The sequence below is a fragment of the Xenopus laevis genome, chromosome 5S (assembly GCF_017654675.1).
Source record: "Xenopus laevis strain J_2021 chromosome 5S, Xenopus_laevis_v10.1, whole genome shotgun sequence".
Classification (NCBI taxonomy): Eukaryota; Metazoa; Chordata; class Amphibia; order Anura; family Pipidae; genus Xenopus; species Xenopus laevis.
In genome coordinates this window covers 121,108,162-121,124,176 of record NC_054380.1, presented here as the reverse complement: position 1 = coordinate 121,124,176, position 16,015 = coordinate 121,108,162, and the positions used below count along the sequence as shown (strand labels likewise).

At 43.6% G+C, this 16,015-nt stretch overlaps 1 protein-coding gene across 1 annotated transcript; it reads left to right on the top strand.

Annotated features, from left to right (window-relative positions):
- Window positions 1–2,406: 2,406 nt before the first annotated feature.
- On the top strand, window positions 2,407–8,001 carry fam110c.S (family with sequence similarity 110 member C S homeolog). The gene has a single exon (XM_018265909.2). It carries the CDS (start codon window positions 2,776–2,778, stop codon window positions 3,727–3,729), a length of 954 nt encoding a protein of 317 aa, XP_018121398.1. The 5' UTR covers window positions 2,407–2,775; the 3' UTR covers window positions 3,730–8,001.
- Window positions 8,002–16,015: the final 8,014 nt, after the last annotated feature.

Sequence of the window (16,015 nt, the reverse complement as noted above, 5' to 3'; positions counted from 1 at the left end):
ATGAATCCTTGGCGAAAGATTCGGCTGAATACCGATCCAAACACTAATTTGCATATGATGATAAGGGGTGGGAATGGGAAAACATTTTTTACTTCCTTGTTTTGTGACAAAAAGTCACGCGATTTCCCTCCCTGACCCTCCGGATTCGGTTCAACTGGGCAGAAGGATTCGGCCGAATCCTGCTGAAAAGGCCGAACCCTGGATTTGGTGCATCCCTAGTATAAATACACCTGGGGGTGGTATAGGCGCAATATTAATCGGTGGGGAGGAAATTGCAGCTCTTAGTTATCCTGATTTATCATATAATCTGTGCAATGAAATATTCAAGCTCCCTCACATAGGTTTGCACTACAGAGTTTATATAGCACATACCCAGGAATTATTAGGGTGCACAGGAGACATTCAGGGCCGGATTTACATTGTGGGGGTGCCCCTAGGCCCACTGCCGTTCGTTGCCATTGTCCCCTCCCCTTTATTCGTGCAAATTTTCATCATCTGGACCAGAGCAATGGGGATTGGCGCATGGGAAATTTAAAGAAATGATTGTATCTCCAGCACATCCCCAGTATTTTCGAACCAATGTGGGTGAAGTTGGGCAGCATGCCACCCCCCTAAAATCCTGGACTAGGCCTAGGTGGCCTTTCCACAAATCCAGGCCTGGAGACATTCCCAATAACTATCAATACTATAGTAGAAGGAATTACACTCCAATATATACAGTAGATTACTAATTGGCAAAAGATCACATAACTAGAGAAACACAAGTGATTTTGATGCGGCATCCGTTTTTTAGGCCAGCGAATTTTTGCGCCCTTTTTTCCCGAATGTATTCGCCGGCGGAAAATCGCGCAAATTCGCACCTGGCGAATAAATTCGCCCATCACTAATTTGACTTTAAACTTTTTTCATTGAAACGTGTTGTGCATCTCTAGCTATGTAATCTTTTGCTAACAAAATATTTTTCTCGGATATATGAGTGAGTGTACATAGTATTGCTACCTCACATTGGGACAGACACCTGTTATACAAGTGCTATACAAGTGTCCCAGGCCTGGGCATGAAGGGGGGCCCGGCAGTGCTGCAGTTTTGAAAGAGGCGGGCCCCCCATTGAGAGCGCCGAAGCCGTGCACCCATTTTTGAAGTCCAGGAACAGCCGAAATGCAGAAGTGCCAAAAAGCTGAACAGCCGAAGGACCCGAAGCCAAAGTCCTGAAGAGGCGAAAAGACCCAAAATCACAAAAGGAGGCGAAGTTGAAGTCCTGAAGCCATGAGTTCAATTCTACTGAACACCAATTTGTGTGTGTTTTTTTTTTTAATCCCCTGGCCACCAATGTATTATTTTAATCCTCAATGTTTTTTTTAAAAAATATATGTTGGGGCCCCAATTTTTTTTAACTTGTAAGGGGGGCCCTGGCGCGAATGTTTTTTTTTAACTTATAAGGGGGCCCTGATCATCAATAGCTTTTATAACTTGAGTGTGGGGGGGGGAGTACTTTTTTAGCGCTGATGTCTGTGTGGGGTGCTGCAGCTTGACCCACTAAAATTTGTGTATTATAATAAATAAAGTACCACCGGTTGGAAAATATGAGGATATTAGAAGTTACCTCAGAGTTTCATGACCTGTATAAAAGCACTCAGACTTTGGCCTCGTACTTTTATATGGTCATAGTGGACATAATATGCAAATATTTTACAATAGGGGTACTTTATTCACTATATAACATGGGGTACATGGTATGATACAGTGTACATAGCTCCCAACTGTCCCGTTTTTAGAGGGACAGTCCCTTTTTTTGACAGCTCAACCCACAGTCCCTCGTTTGTACTGGAAAGTCCCGTTTTTCTCTGCACTGAACAGCCAGAAAAAGAAACAACGTTTCTAACTTAATTGTCTTTTGGCAGAGAGCACAGAACAGCCACAGCTGCAGATAAGATACTTTTGTAACAATTTCTAGATAAGTAATTATAACAATATAAGATAACAGGTCCCTTGGGAAAAAAGTTAGACTCATAGTTTAAAGGGCAATTCAACTTCATTAGCAAAACTGTAATAACTGAAAAAAAAACACAGATATATGTTCAAACTTTTATAACCCGCCAAATGTTGTAAAATGAACATGGTAAAATCAGGGGGTGTGGTCAAAAAATGGGCGTGGTCAGAAATGTTGCTGTGCCAAGTTTTTTGTCCCTCTTTTTATTTCCAAAATGTCGGGAGGTCTGACCCAGGCCTTGCTCTATACACAGGTGCAGCATTGCTGTATATTCAGTGGGAATGACAACCCGCAGCCCTGGCGTTACCCTCCCATAGAAGAGCTGCTGAGAACCCACAGGTTGAACCTTTGCTGCTTTACATATAAATGTGTCCCGCGGGCCACATAGCGACCCCGACCTCTCTTGTCAGAGCCCCCTGCACTGTAATAAGACAGGGGGGGCGGGCACTGTATGAGGACAAGCAGCAGATCGAATCACGACTGAACATCCTTTCCTCACCTGACTGACTGACTACAACAGAGGCACCAGGTTAGGGCGGGGCTTAGATAAAAAGGGGGCGGGATGTAGCTGTTGGCTCGGCCTATATCGGCTGCTGATTGGTGGAAAGGGGAGGCAGCCAGGTGTATAGATTGCGAGCGGTGAAGTGGAGACGACAGACTGACATAGACACAAACACGGGAGAGATCTGTGACTTCTCTCAGGTACCAACCTCCCGCCTGTTCCATCTGTAGCGCACGTCTTCTGTACAGCCGCCTCGCTCCTGCGTCCTACACCCGGGGCTGCCATGCCCACAGACATCATGCACGCGGTGAGGATGCGCCCCATAGCCGAGCTGCAGCACCCCAGCCCCGCGGTACCTCTCCGACTCCTCACCCGGGGCCCTGACTACCTGCGCCGGCAGATGGAAGCCATGGGCAACCCGAGGGCCAACCTGAGCGCCGTGGAGAGACTGGCGGCCGATAAAGCCAAGTATGTGAAGACTCCCCAGCAGTGTCAGCAGCAGAGACGTGTCAGTGGCGGCGGCAGCAGCCGGGGGGCATCAGAGAGCGGCGGCAGCAGCAGCGGCAGTTCCCGGGGGAGCGATCAGCAGGAGGGCTCAGCGCCAGTGAGAAGGGGCAGCAGTAAGAGATGTACCCGGCCTGACTCCATGCTGATTTACCGACTCAAGAACCGGGGCGAGGGGCAACAACAGACAGAGTCGGCCCGGGTGGGATTAGTGCGGAGACTCTTTATAAAGGACAAGCCCCCCGGTGTCTCCCCGACTCCCCTAGAGAAGAGCAGCGCCCCCTGCCCGACTCATAGACTTTCCCCGGAGAAGGACAGACCGGACCCGCGCTCCAGAACCGGCCTCCACCGCTCCCAGTCCGACATCAGCTCCCGCTACTCCCGCTCCTTCTCCGACTTCGACTCGTTCTTCCAGTACTGCGGGCTGGAGCCGGAGGTGGTGGAGGAGCTGGGGAAGGACGGCTTCAGTCCGGCCCGGGAGGAGAGGCTCGACCTACAGTCCCGGATCCGCAGCGTCAGTGTAGCCGCGTCTGAGAGCGGAATGAGCTGGAGGAGCGAGGGGAGCGCCGGGGAGTTACAAGAAGAGGAGCCGCTGAGCGGACAACTGCCCGGGGCCAATAATAATAACAACAGCTGCACGTCTGTCATAGAGCGCAACGCCCGCATCATCAAGTGGCTGTACAGCTGCAAGCGGGCTAAAGAGACCCGGGGAGGATCCCCAGAGCTGCCCTGAAATGCCCGAGCCCTGCCAACCAACATTGCTGCCAACCACTGCCAACCAGCACCGGATCTGTGTGTCTGTATCCGGCCCAGCAGCACCGGCTTCCCAATAGCAACAACACTGACTTCACTGCTGGGCCAGGATTATTATTATTATTCTACTGCCAACACATTCCTATACATCCCTGAGGCACAATCTCTTATTAATCCTATAGATTCTTGTCCAGACATAAAGATGGAGGATGGGCACCCCCTGTTATACAGCCTGTATTTGGGATATTCTAAGCTACCCCTTGGTACTGCCCCTCTGTCTATGGCGGAGACAAACACCTATTTATATCTCCTTAGATATTGAGCTGCTGTGGAACTGTCTCTATTCACCTTGTCATAAGCTGAGAATGTTCTAGAACTGGGGGGTTGGGCCCTAAATACACAGAGGGGGCCCTACAGACACTGGGGGCTCCTGACAGTCTCCAGGTTCTGGAATCTTTACATTCGGGGCATAAAACTGAACTGTATTCTGTGTAAACATTCCAAATACAAGGCCGGGGCGCTGCCGCTCTGCAATCTCCTTATTAATAGGAACACGTTCATGTCGTGGTCGTTTGCACTAATGTGACACTTGTGCAGTATCTTCTCTATTGCACCGTCATATATATATATTATATATCATGTTATTACTGCAGCTTATCTCCATTAGACATGATACCCCTTCTGCAAGAGGCTACAATTACCCCCAGGCCCGGACTGGCAATCTGTGGGTTCTGGCAAATGCCAGAGGGGCTGCTATAAGGTGCCATATAAAGTCAGTATTTAGGGGGCTGATTGGGCCTCTGTGTACCTGAAATGCCAGGGTCCTTTTTTAATTCTCAGTCCGGACCAGATTACCCCATTGTGGGGGGTACCTCTATTTTCATCATTTCCATTCCCGCTGCCGTGTAGCATGCTACATAAACATTCATGTGTTGGTTATTTGGAAGTGGTGTTATTGTTTGAGATTAACTTGCCAAGTATTTGGAGGCCGCTAGTTACCCCCTCATCTTCATTCTGAGCATTACATTGCATGCCACAAGCTGCTCTCAGAGGCCACAACCCCTATTTTCCTTGCTATTGTTGAACTACATGTGATCCTGGTCCATCAACAGCAGCTCAGGATTTGCGATACTTGTACACATGTATTTTCCAGCCAGGTGATTGTTTCCTACTTGAAGCCATTTGAGCCCCGGCTGTTAGGAAACTGGCGAGACTTCAGCCCTCAAGTAGGAGTCCTGCTTTTGCCGTGGTGTCTGCACCTGCAGGGTTAATGTATTTGTGCAGTCAGATCCCATAGATCAGCACACTCTCCAGTAGTGATATTCAGCCTGTGGCCATTGCTGAACTACATCTCCTATTCTAGAGCCTTATTTTAAAAAAATGCACTTATTCTCCATGGGGAGAATGTGTCATACAGTAGACAGTCCCACCTGATAGTTGTCTTTTTCATGATTTTTTTTTTTATTGTATCCTAAAATGTTACACTTAAGAACCGAGATGTGTTTTGCTCAATGCCCTATTTTTGTCAGCGTGCCACAGCAACAGGCAGTTTGTACAGGTTGGCACAGTCTCACCCACGCAGTATTGCAGGAATATAAAATTACATTAACAGAAAAGGAGAGAAACTGGTGCTATTTGTGTCCTGTCTTGCAAAAAAACAACACTGCGCTGAAGCACTAAATCCAAGATTTTAGTTGCCTGAACCCAGGGCTTTTGCTTATGGAATGTGGAGTTTAGAAAGAAGCAGTAGCCCGGGGCAAAACCATTTGGTTCCCAGGTGGCCCTGTCATTGGAACTAGATAAAGAACAGAGGGGCCTCCACTTTTAGCCAATGGGCTTCCTTAGTTGAGAGTCCATTTATTTATGGGGTTAGTGCGGAATCACATACCATGAGGACCCTGTAGTCATGAGAAAAATAACAAGAATACTTTTTCTTTCATCATGTCATACATTTTTTCATTCATCTCATTGTTATGGATCTAAATGCAAGCTGTTTATTGGTTGGGTATAATAACAGGTGTGTGTATGTGTATATATAGTGTGTATATATATATATATATATATATATATATATATATATATATATATATATATATATATATATATATATATATATATATTTAATAGCAAAGGATCTACAGACCTGGAGTAATGCTGCCATTAACCCATATCAATCATCAGGTTGCTCTGAATCAGTCCACTTCATGCAAGTCAATATCTGACGGGTGCAGTAAAATGTACACCTTTTGTGAGTGGCTGCTTTTTAGGATCCTTATCTGTATCTTTATCTCTTGTAGCCTGGGGACACTATTTCTTATCTACCCTTTTTCCAAGTGCTCTCTACTGGGACAGGGATCTGCCATTTGCCTCCCCTGCAGGGATGAGCAACCAGTGGCCCTCTGGGTGAGGGTGTTACAACAGTAACGTCCCCAACAGCAGTCTGGGCATGCTGGGAATTGTAGTTCAGAACATATAGCTGCTATACCATTGGGAGCAATGCTTGTTCCCTTTTTCTGGCACTTAAGTGTTTGTGCCCATTTATTGCATGTGCAAACAGTGTCTACATGTGTTACGCTTGTAGCGAAGTGACCTTCTCTTTGTTGTCTTATTTAATCTGGCAACTGGGGCATGTATAGGAAACAAACAGGCCCTTCACTATCCCCCCCCCCACCACCACCACCACACGGGTGGGTTTTGTTTGCTGCAGATGTTACTGTGCATGACAGTTGCTTACACCTGGGCCTTGGGAATAGGCTATAGGAATATTATGGGCTCAGTTTAACGGAAACTCTGTTATTATTTCTGTTTATCAGTAGGGTTCATCTTGCATTTGTTTTGCCTTAAAACAGCCATACAATGTGCTGCGAGGTCATTATGTGTATAGAACATGCATTCCCGTGCCTAGGTCATTTCTGCATATGCGTGGGAGCTGCACTACTGCTTTCATTGATAGAGGCGCTTTCTGTAAATATCAATAGAGCACATAGCACACCCTTAGTGTTTTAGGGATGGGCGGTGCTGTCGCTCTGATTAACTACAGAGAATGCTTCTGTCAAGGTAAATGTTTTACACTGCCCTCATTTTAATGTTCTGTATACATATAAAAACCTAGTAAGCCATTGAACTGTTTATAGTTACCCAGTAATACTGTAATGTTCAGCAGCTTTACTGCATGGCCAGAACAAGTACAGGTAGACACAGATAGTGTTCTTATGGAGGGAAAAGTTTGAAGGCTGCTAAATGGATTTCTACTGGAAGATCATTACTTACTAATTATAGGCATGAATAGGAAATTATTTCCTATAGTATTGTTCCAAATGTGCTTCCGCATGCAGTGTTAGTGCCTAATAATGGCACAATCGGGCTATTTTTGGCTATGGCTGTTAGGCTGGTGGAACATCCTCCAATTTGGGGAGATTAGTCGCCCAGTGATAAATCTCCTTTTCTTCGGGCGACTAATCTCCATGAAATGCCTTCCTGCTGGCTAGACAGTAAATCGCAGGCAGGATGGCAGTAGGATCGCTTCAGCTTTCCGAAATTCGGCTCAAGTTTCCTCATGAGTCAACTTAGGAAAACTAATCGATCTGTGCCATTCCGCCAGCAATTCACAGTCTAACTGGCGGGAAGGCATTTCGGGAAGATGAGTCGCCCGAAGAAGAGGAGATTTGTCGCTGGGCGTCTAATCTCCCAGAATCGGAGCGTGTGCCACCACCCAAAAAGGTGCACCTGTAGATTCATCTGCTGTAATACCAACCCTTGTGCAGGCTCATAAATCTATAGCTGTTATACCTGCAGATCAGTTAAACTACATTTCCCAGCAGCCCCTGATGGCTGGACTGTGTAGCAGCTAAACAGCCCTTATGTACATGTTGAACACTGGCTGGTGGAATTTACGCGTGTCACTCCCTGCCACCCACTCTGGCCGCGCTAGGCTAATGTTTAGCCCAGGTCTCCTTTACATTTATGCAATTGTGAACCAAAGTGACCAAAGTTAATGTGTGGCTTCGTTCTATTGTGAACAATAATGTAACTCCAAAAAAAAAGAACAATTTCAGTGTTCAGTCTGTGCTGGATAAGTTGCAAAGGTCCATTTTTTGTGTATATTTAAATGCTTTGTGCAATAAGTATATTATTTGTACAGTATTCACTATTGTAAATATTCTTGTACAGCATTGTATTTTTGTGCCATATTGTGTGCAGATTGCTAAATGTATATAATATATCGGAAATAAAACTGTATAGTTGTTGGTAACATCCTTGTTATGTGTTATATGTTTAATCCGAGAAACCACATGGGCACAATGTGTTGCATTATAAGGTTGGTCATTGACTAATCCGTTGCTCTTAAAAACCTTTGAATTTGGGGACACACATTTAAATTGTAAAAATGTGATTGCACCCTGCCAGGACAAGAAAGTAATTAAAACTCTAACCCTGGAAAAAGGGAAAATTCTTCCATCTCATTTAACATCTTTAGAATTGGGTGTTTGTTATGGATTCTGTACTTAAAATGAAAAAAAAATATATATACAGAAAATGTAGCTACAGAGTTATCATCTTCTGAAGTCAAGCTCTTGGGGACCATCACCTAACACACTTTTTCTTAAACCAAGCTTCCAGTAATTGGAGTAACCTCGATGCAGTGATCTTTAATTTCCTATTCCAAACCCCATTGAAGTCCTATATTTGGTCAAAGTCCAAACGCATTTCACCAGTTTAAAGATATACAGGTATTAGATCTGTTATCCAGAAAACCATTAACCAGAAAGATCTAAATTACAGGAAGGCTATCTCCCATAGACTCCATTTTATTATAATAATTCACATTTTTAAAAGTGATTTCCCTTTTCTCTGTAATAATTGATCCCAACTAGATTATAATGAATCCTTATTAGAGGCAAACAACTCATACTTACAGATGGCGGCTGTTACAGTAACATACTGTGGTTTGCTTGGCCTTTATTAGCATTTAGTAGTGATGGGAGAATCTGTGCCGAAAAATTTGCAAACTAAAATCATTGGGCATCAAAATAATCTTGACGCTCGTCAATTTTGACACGATTGACAATTTTTATATGGGTGCTTATTTGGTCCAAATGCATTAAAGTCAATGAGCGTCCGAATAATTTTGATGCTCCACAATTTTCACGTGTTCGCCAATTTTGATGTGGCAGATTTTTGGCCACAGATTCATGTCTGGTGGATTTATTCGCCCATCATTGGCATTTAGCTTCAATAAACCACCTGCCCCAATTCCCTCTCATAAGTAACCCAGGGACGGCCTGTATCTGCCACACTTCCAAGAATATCTTGTGTATCCATCATCCTCATCCCAGATTGTTCCCTAAATTTCCTTTTAAGATGAGCATTCACGGGAATCTGGGAGATCAGGGACCCTCTACCATTACCATTTATTTATTTATTTTAGCTGTGCCCTCCCCCGGCCACTTCTTCAAGCCCCACCACTGCCTTCATGCAACTTGTCCACATGAGTGACAACGTGTTTAAGTTTCAGTTTGTGTTTAAGTGACATGCCTTAGGCGTTCCTCCCCTCCACCACTCTGTAAAGAGCAAAGCCATTTGCTGTACAATAGGACAAGTATATGCTGATAACATCTGGTCAGGCTGTATAGCCTTGCTTAAAATAAAGCTAGGTTTGTGAACAGTGAGATAAGGAAACCCCCAATACTGTTCTTGATGGCACACCCCATCCTCTAGGGGCATTGAGATATCCTGTGCGTTCAGCCATCATATGTCCCATTGTCTTATTACCTTGGTACATGGGTTTGCCAATAACATGTGCTCTTAGTTCTTTCCCTCTCTGAGAACTCTTCCTAGTTCATTGTGAGCAAGGACAATTTGGGTTAAATTCTCATTTATTAAAAGATAAAGGAAATGTAGCTGCATAAACTTCCGGGCACATACTGAGTCATATATTCTGTTTAGTTAATGGCTCTGATTAGGTTTATCAGAGGCTGTGAAGGTCTTACGGCCCTTATCTGCCTTTCATGTGAACTCCAAACCTCGCTCCCCTCTGACAATCCAGGCTTTGGGGTAGATTTCCCATCAGGTACTTAGATTAAGGGAAAACAAACTAGCCTGCATCCTATCTAGGTGATGTTTACACTTGTGGAGGAAATTACAGGCAGAACAGGTCGAAATGCTCAGATAAAGAGGAAGCCATGCAGCACACCTGTGCTTTATTGGACGTGTTTGTATTAACCACAAAGATAAAGCTTTTTATTTGCTTTCTCTCTGGCTGGGTATTTGCCAGCGAACGTAGGGTTCTCAGGATTTCTCTGGAATATAACTGGCTGACTATCTCATCCTAATAATCGTAGAGTAGAGGATATATATCAAGGTTATACCAAACTTGAAAAAGATATGATGCAAGTTGACATGCCCCTTGCTCTGTCCAGCTGTCTGGTTTGTGCACAGCTTCCATGCTCTTATGTACGTTGCAAATTCACTTTCTGGTCACATACACCACAATAACTGCTAAGAATATTCTCCTGCACATTTTTCCACTAGGACTTTTGCATTATTATTTTCCCCTTCATAATAGATTTATACAGTATTTTAGTATGGGTAGCTCCGTTTGTTTGCACTCTTACACTATGCCCACCTTGAGTGGGCCCTAGGGCCCAACAATCAGATCACGAGGCCAGGAATGCAGACGGTGGGATTAAGGGCCACATTAGTGAACCAATGCAGTCCTCAACAGGAACGGGAAAGGAAAAGGAAAGGCTAAAATTAAGTAAGCTTTAAGGTCTATGTAAATACACCACTAAACCCTCAAAGTAATGCTGCTCTGAGTCCTCTGTCAAACGAAACACAGTATTTCTTTCGTTCTATTTTGTACACATGGGCTTCTGTATCAGACTTCCTGTTTTCATCTTAAACATCCAGGGCTAGGGCTTGAGCATGCTCTGTTTGCTCCTCTCTCCCACTTCCCATCCCTTTTCCTCTCTCCCACCTCCCCTCCCTGCTGTAATCTGAACCCAGAGATATGAGTGATCAGAGAGAGACTCCGGCAGGAAGTGATGTCACACCAAACTAATATGGCAGCTGCTATCCTAAACAAACATAGAGAGCTTCTAGAGCTGTTTACTCAAGAATGGTAAAGCATTCTGCAGAATAAATATAATGTTATAGCTTGCACTATTGTGGTTATTCTATTGGCAATAATTTCCTTTTCCTTAAAGACTGTCTGGCAAATTTTTGGCCAGATATCGATCAAGGAACCCGTCTGAGGGCCCTATATTCTGGCCAGTAAATTGCTGCCTTTGTTCGTTGTCTGCTTTTATCTGCCAGTGTAGTCCTGATCCCTACTCCAGGTGAGTTCAACAAGCTTCCCACATACATGCATAAGGATTTTTCAGGATGGGTTGTCTTTTAAGACAATGTCATTTGGGGCTTTTTGACTGGCACTACCATGAAGTGAAAAACAGTGAACTTTCCTATCCGTCAGTCACCTTTAGTGTAGGTGGACCTGTGCAGAGCATTACCATGATGGCAACAGCATTTAAAAACACAAAGACGCAAAGATTTCTCATGCCGAACGACCGATTTTAGGGAAGTCCGACCAATCCTTCGAAATTATCGTGCGGTTAGTGGGATTCGAACGATCGTACATCTTACGATTTTTCAGCCGACATCTGTCAGGAAATTGATCGGCCAGGTCAAAAAATCTTTGTCGGCCCCAGTGCAATCTATCTATGTTTGCAGGGCCAAGCAGGCAGCTCCCCTTTGTTTTCCTGGCAAATTGGTCTTTTTAGATGGTCAATTCGTACGATCAGGATCTGATCTTTTAAAAATCTCAACATCTATGGCCAGCTTAACCCTAATCCCCTGGCCACCAATTTATATGTAAAAAATATTTTTTGGGGCCCCAATTATTTTTCATTTGTAAGGGGGGCCCTGGCGCCAATGTTTTTTTTTTTTTTTTAACTTATATGGGGGCCCTTGTCACCATATTTTTTTTTTAACTTATAGGGGGCCCTGACCACCAATTTTTTTAAAAAAACTTTTAAGGGGGGCCCCGACACCACAGTTTTTTTTAACTTATAAGGGGGCCCTGACCATCAATAGCTTTTTATAACTTGTGTGTGTGTGTGTGGGGGGGGGTTACCTTTTTTAGCACTGATGTCTGTGTGGTATTTTAACTGTTGTGTGGAGTGGGCAGGATCTGGGTCGGGCTTTGGGGCTGGTGTGGGCTGGCCCCGAAAATTTTGTGGTACAGGCCCTGTGATTTCTAATGGCGCCCTGCTGCCCAGTTATAGATTTGCCCAGTGTTTAAAAATGAGTGATAATTCTCTGAACCACTGTACCTTAACCAGAGAGTTAGGGAAGTAACTGATGCTCTTATTAGGTTAGATTAATGTTTATTTAAGTCAAATAGAATTCCCTATATATTATTCCTTGGATGTCAGAACCAATATATGGCCATGCTACTGCCCCTATATTCATTCATTCATACAATCTAAACAGGCCATTGTTATTCTTATGGACATTTTGGAGTTCAGTATACTTGGTATCGTTCACCTTGTTTGCTGATATGGTTACAGAAATAGATTCAGCGACGTCCCTAACCCCATATCATTAGGGTGATACTAATTTTGAGGCCATATTTCGTGTTGCCATTGAAGTGAAAAGGAATTCAGTTTTAAGAAAAACCCTGGATTGTTATCTTTCTAATGACTTGGGGTTAATGGACATCTCTGTAGAAGTCACTCAAATGAAACAGCTGGCTTGCAGACTGTGGATACATTAAATTGCATGTGTTTTTGCCATTGTCACTCCTGGCTCCTGAACTTTTCAGCTGTGGAACTGCAGGCGCTCATTTGCAAAACAATCCAGTGATTAGGCATGTGATAAAAGAGACAGACCCAGAGGCTGCTGAAGTGTGTGTGGGGACTGGGGGGTATGCAAGAGTATAGAGAATCCAGAAGGGATGTCCACTGATGTAGAATAGAAATATATGCTTGATTGATAAATCATTATCCCCTAAAATATGGGTAACCGAATCATGGAGCACCAGGCAACATTAGGGTCATATTAAAAAGTCCAATTTTATTGATAATGCATCATAAAACTTCTGAGGAAGTGGCGTGAGGCCACGAAACGTGTCGAGCGTGGGGCTGATTCACATTGTTGCTTAATATGGTTTTATGATGCATTATCAATAAAACTGGACTCTTAAATATGACCCTAATGCTGCCTGGTGCTCCATGATTCGGTTACCCATTGGATACAGTTCCCAGCGTGTCTTCCGGAGACGCGTGCATGTGTCAGCACAGACGGCAAGGTCGGCATACAGCGAGGTGTGGGTGAGTGCTCTCCATTGTTTGTTTTTCCCCTAAAATATGGGGAATGGGAGCTTGACATTATATTGTTGTAAAATAGTAACAGGGGCATAGCAATACAGATGGTTGTGACTAGGGATGCACCAAATCCACTTTTTGGGTTTCGACCGAATCCCCAAACCTTTTGTGAAAGAATTGACCGAATACCGAACCAAATCCTAATTGGCATATGCCAATTAGGTGCAGGAAAAGAAAACGGGGGAAGATTTTTTTACTTCCTTATTTTGTGACAAAAAGTCACATGATTTCCCTCCCTGCCCCTAATTTACATATGCAAATTTGGATTAGGTTCGGCCAGGCACAAGGATTTGGCCGAAACCGAATCCTGCAGAAACAGGCTGAATCCTGGCGGAATCCCGAACTGAATCCCGGATTTATTGCATCCCTAGTTGTGACAGCAGCAGTGCCGCATGGGGTTGATGAATGGTTAGAGCAGATTGGGGAATTGATGTTTATGGGAAATATATGCTACTTAAAGGAGAAGGAAAGGCTTGCAGCATTTGGGGGTGCAAATGTGAGGCACCCCCAAGTGATTGTATTGACTTACCTGAAACCCCGCGCTGGTGCTCCTATCAGCAGAAAACTGCACCGGCCTGGGTTATACCAGTGAGCACCACTAAGCAATCTTCTTCCGTCTTCCTCCTTCTTCACGCGGCTGCGCAGGTGCAGTAGAATGAAAAGCCAAAACTTTAACAAAAAAGTCGGCTATTTAGTTCAACTTTGCATGCATTTCCCTCCGTGGTGCTCGCTGAAATAACCCCAGCTGGTGCAGATTTCTGCTGATAGGAGCACAGGCCAGGGGTTTCAGGTAAGTAAATACAATCACTTGTGGGTGCCTTACATTTGGCACCCCCAAGTGCTGCAAGCCTTTCCATCTCCTTTAATGCCACCACCCACTGACCGCATTGGTAACCAGGGCTTACGTCTGCTCTGACAGGACCCAGTGCCACATTGGAACTGGCACTTTGTCCCATTGCAACTGTTATTGTAACCAGGGGTAAAAACTTGGGGGAGGGGGATACAGCCTCCCTAGCCCCCCCAGTCCTTATGCCAATATTTCCAAAATATTGTACATTGAATTATGTGATGTCAGAGAAACACATGCAAATATAAGAATATGTTTCACTAATCACTTGTCTCCCTCCATATAGGTGCCCTGCCACATGTCATTATATCTGATGTCACATTGGAGTTGTGCTACAATATATTCACATGTATATATGGTGGCAACTCAGTTGACTTCTATTATTCTTACTTGTCACAGTATTCGGTGCATTTAACCTTATGTTTTACACATATCCCTATGTTGACACTGGTATAATTTGCTTTCAGTGAATACACTTCTCTACAATAATATTATTATTTATGGGACATTGAAATGTGGTTTTGACAATTGTGATATGACATTTATAAGGAATAGTGCACCCCCAAATTAGGTGCAGGTATGGGACTAGGGTTGCTGCCTTTTCTGGAAAAAATACAGGCCTTCCTATATATTTATCTTTTATCCCTATTAATAACATTGGGATAAACCATCATTATTACTGGCCAGGCCAGTAAAATACCGGCCAGGTGGCAACCTTATATGGGACCTGTAATCCAGAATGCTTGGGACCTGGGGCTTTCCGGATAATCAATCTTTCTGTAATTTGGATCTCCATACCTTAAGTCTACTAAAAAATCATGTAAACATTAAATAAACCCAAGTAAGATGGTTTTGCTTCCAGTAGGGATTAATTATAACTTACTGTAGTTGGGATCAAATACAAGTTACTGTTTTATTATTACAGAGAAAAAGAAAATCGTTTTTAGAAATTTGGATTATTTGGATAAAATGGAAGTGGCCTTCAGTAATTCTGAGCTTTCTGGATAACAGGTTTCCAGACAACGGATCAAGAAGGCTTGTTCAGACCTTTATCTTTACCTTTATCAGAGCTTCATGCTTTGATATAGTAATAGAAATGTTTCTAATATCCTATGAATCTGCAGTGTGAATATTATATATAATATAGATCGTCATGAAGTAATTTGCATTTCTGTATTACCCACACGTAATCTCCATACAGTTACCCCTTGTTCCTTTATGTCTATCTCTTTCATTTATGTTTCCCAGGAGGAGACTAAATATGTAGCCCCCAGACATACTTTAAGGTGGCACAGCAAAACCGGGAAGTACAATCTCTTATTCCCAGTGTGACATTCTCATTTATTGTCCAGAACATCTGTAAAACAAATTGTCTGTTGAGCGGCAAATCAAGGCAACAGTGAGATGTACACATTTGGGCACTGGTTTTAAGATGTCAGTGAGATGTACACATTTGGGCACTGGTTTAAGATGTCAGCTTATTAACCTCTGTCCCGCACCAATGTTGGCCCCCCTGACAGCAAAAGGGGATATTGTAAAACGAACCTCTAATGCCGAGATGTTCTCTTCAAAGGGCTTTAAAGAATTTACAGGGACTAGTTAGAATTTTATATTCAGCCCAGTAATTAACTTATGGTTTACTATTGTCTGCAGTCTTGGATTTACAAGCAAATATTTAGAAAGTCACTGGTTTGTGACAACAGCACAAATGATAAAACTGAAATTGGTAGGTACAAACATGTATTGTGCCTCTGTCTTGGCTGTCTTGTCTGTGTTCTTCTACCATCAACGCAACTCCATGACAAGACAATATGGATGGAGATTTATATGGAGAGGTTGATGGATAGACCTATATTTGGTGCCTCCATTAGTTCAACTTAAAAGGAAAGCTAACGCCTAATGTGCATCATAAATTGTGTTCTACGCTATGTAGAGACATTGTAACAAGGAGCTTTGTCCATTACCCCATGTAGGGGTGTCATCATACAAAGCTCATTATCTTTGCTTGCAGGGGGGGTGTAACCTAATTCCCTTCC

Excerpts from the sequence above, each read along its gene's own strand:
- fam110c.S (XM_018265909.2), top strand. The coding sequence starts at position 2,776 with ATGCCCACAGACATCATGCACGCGGTGAGGATGCGCCCCATAGCCGAG.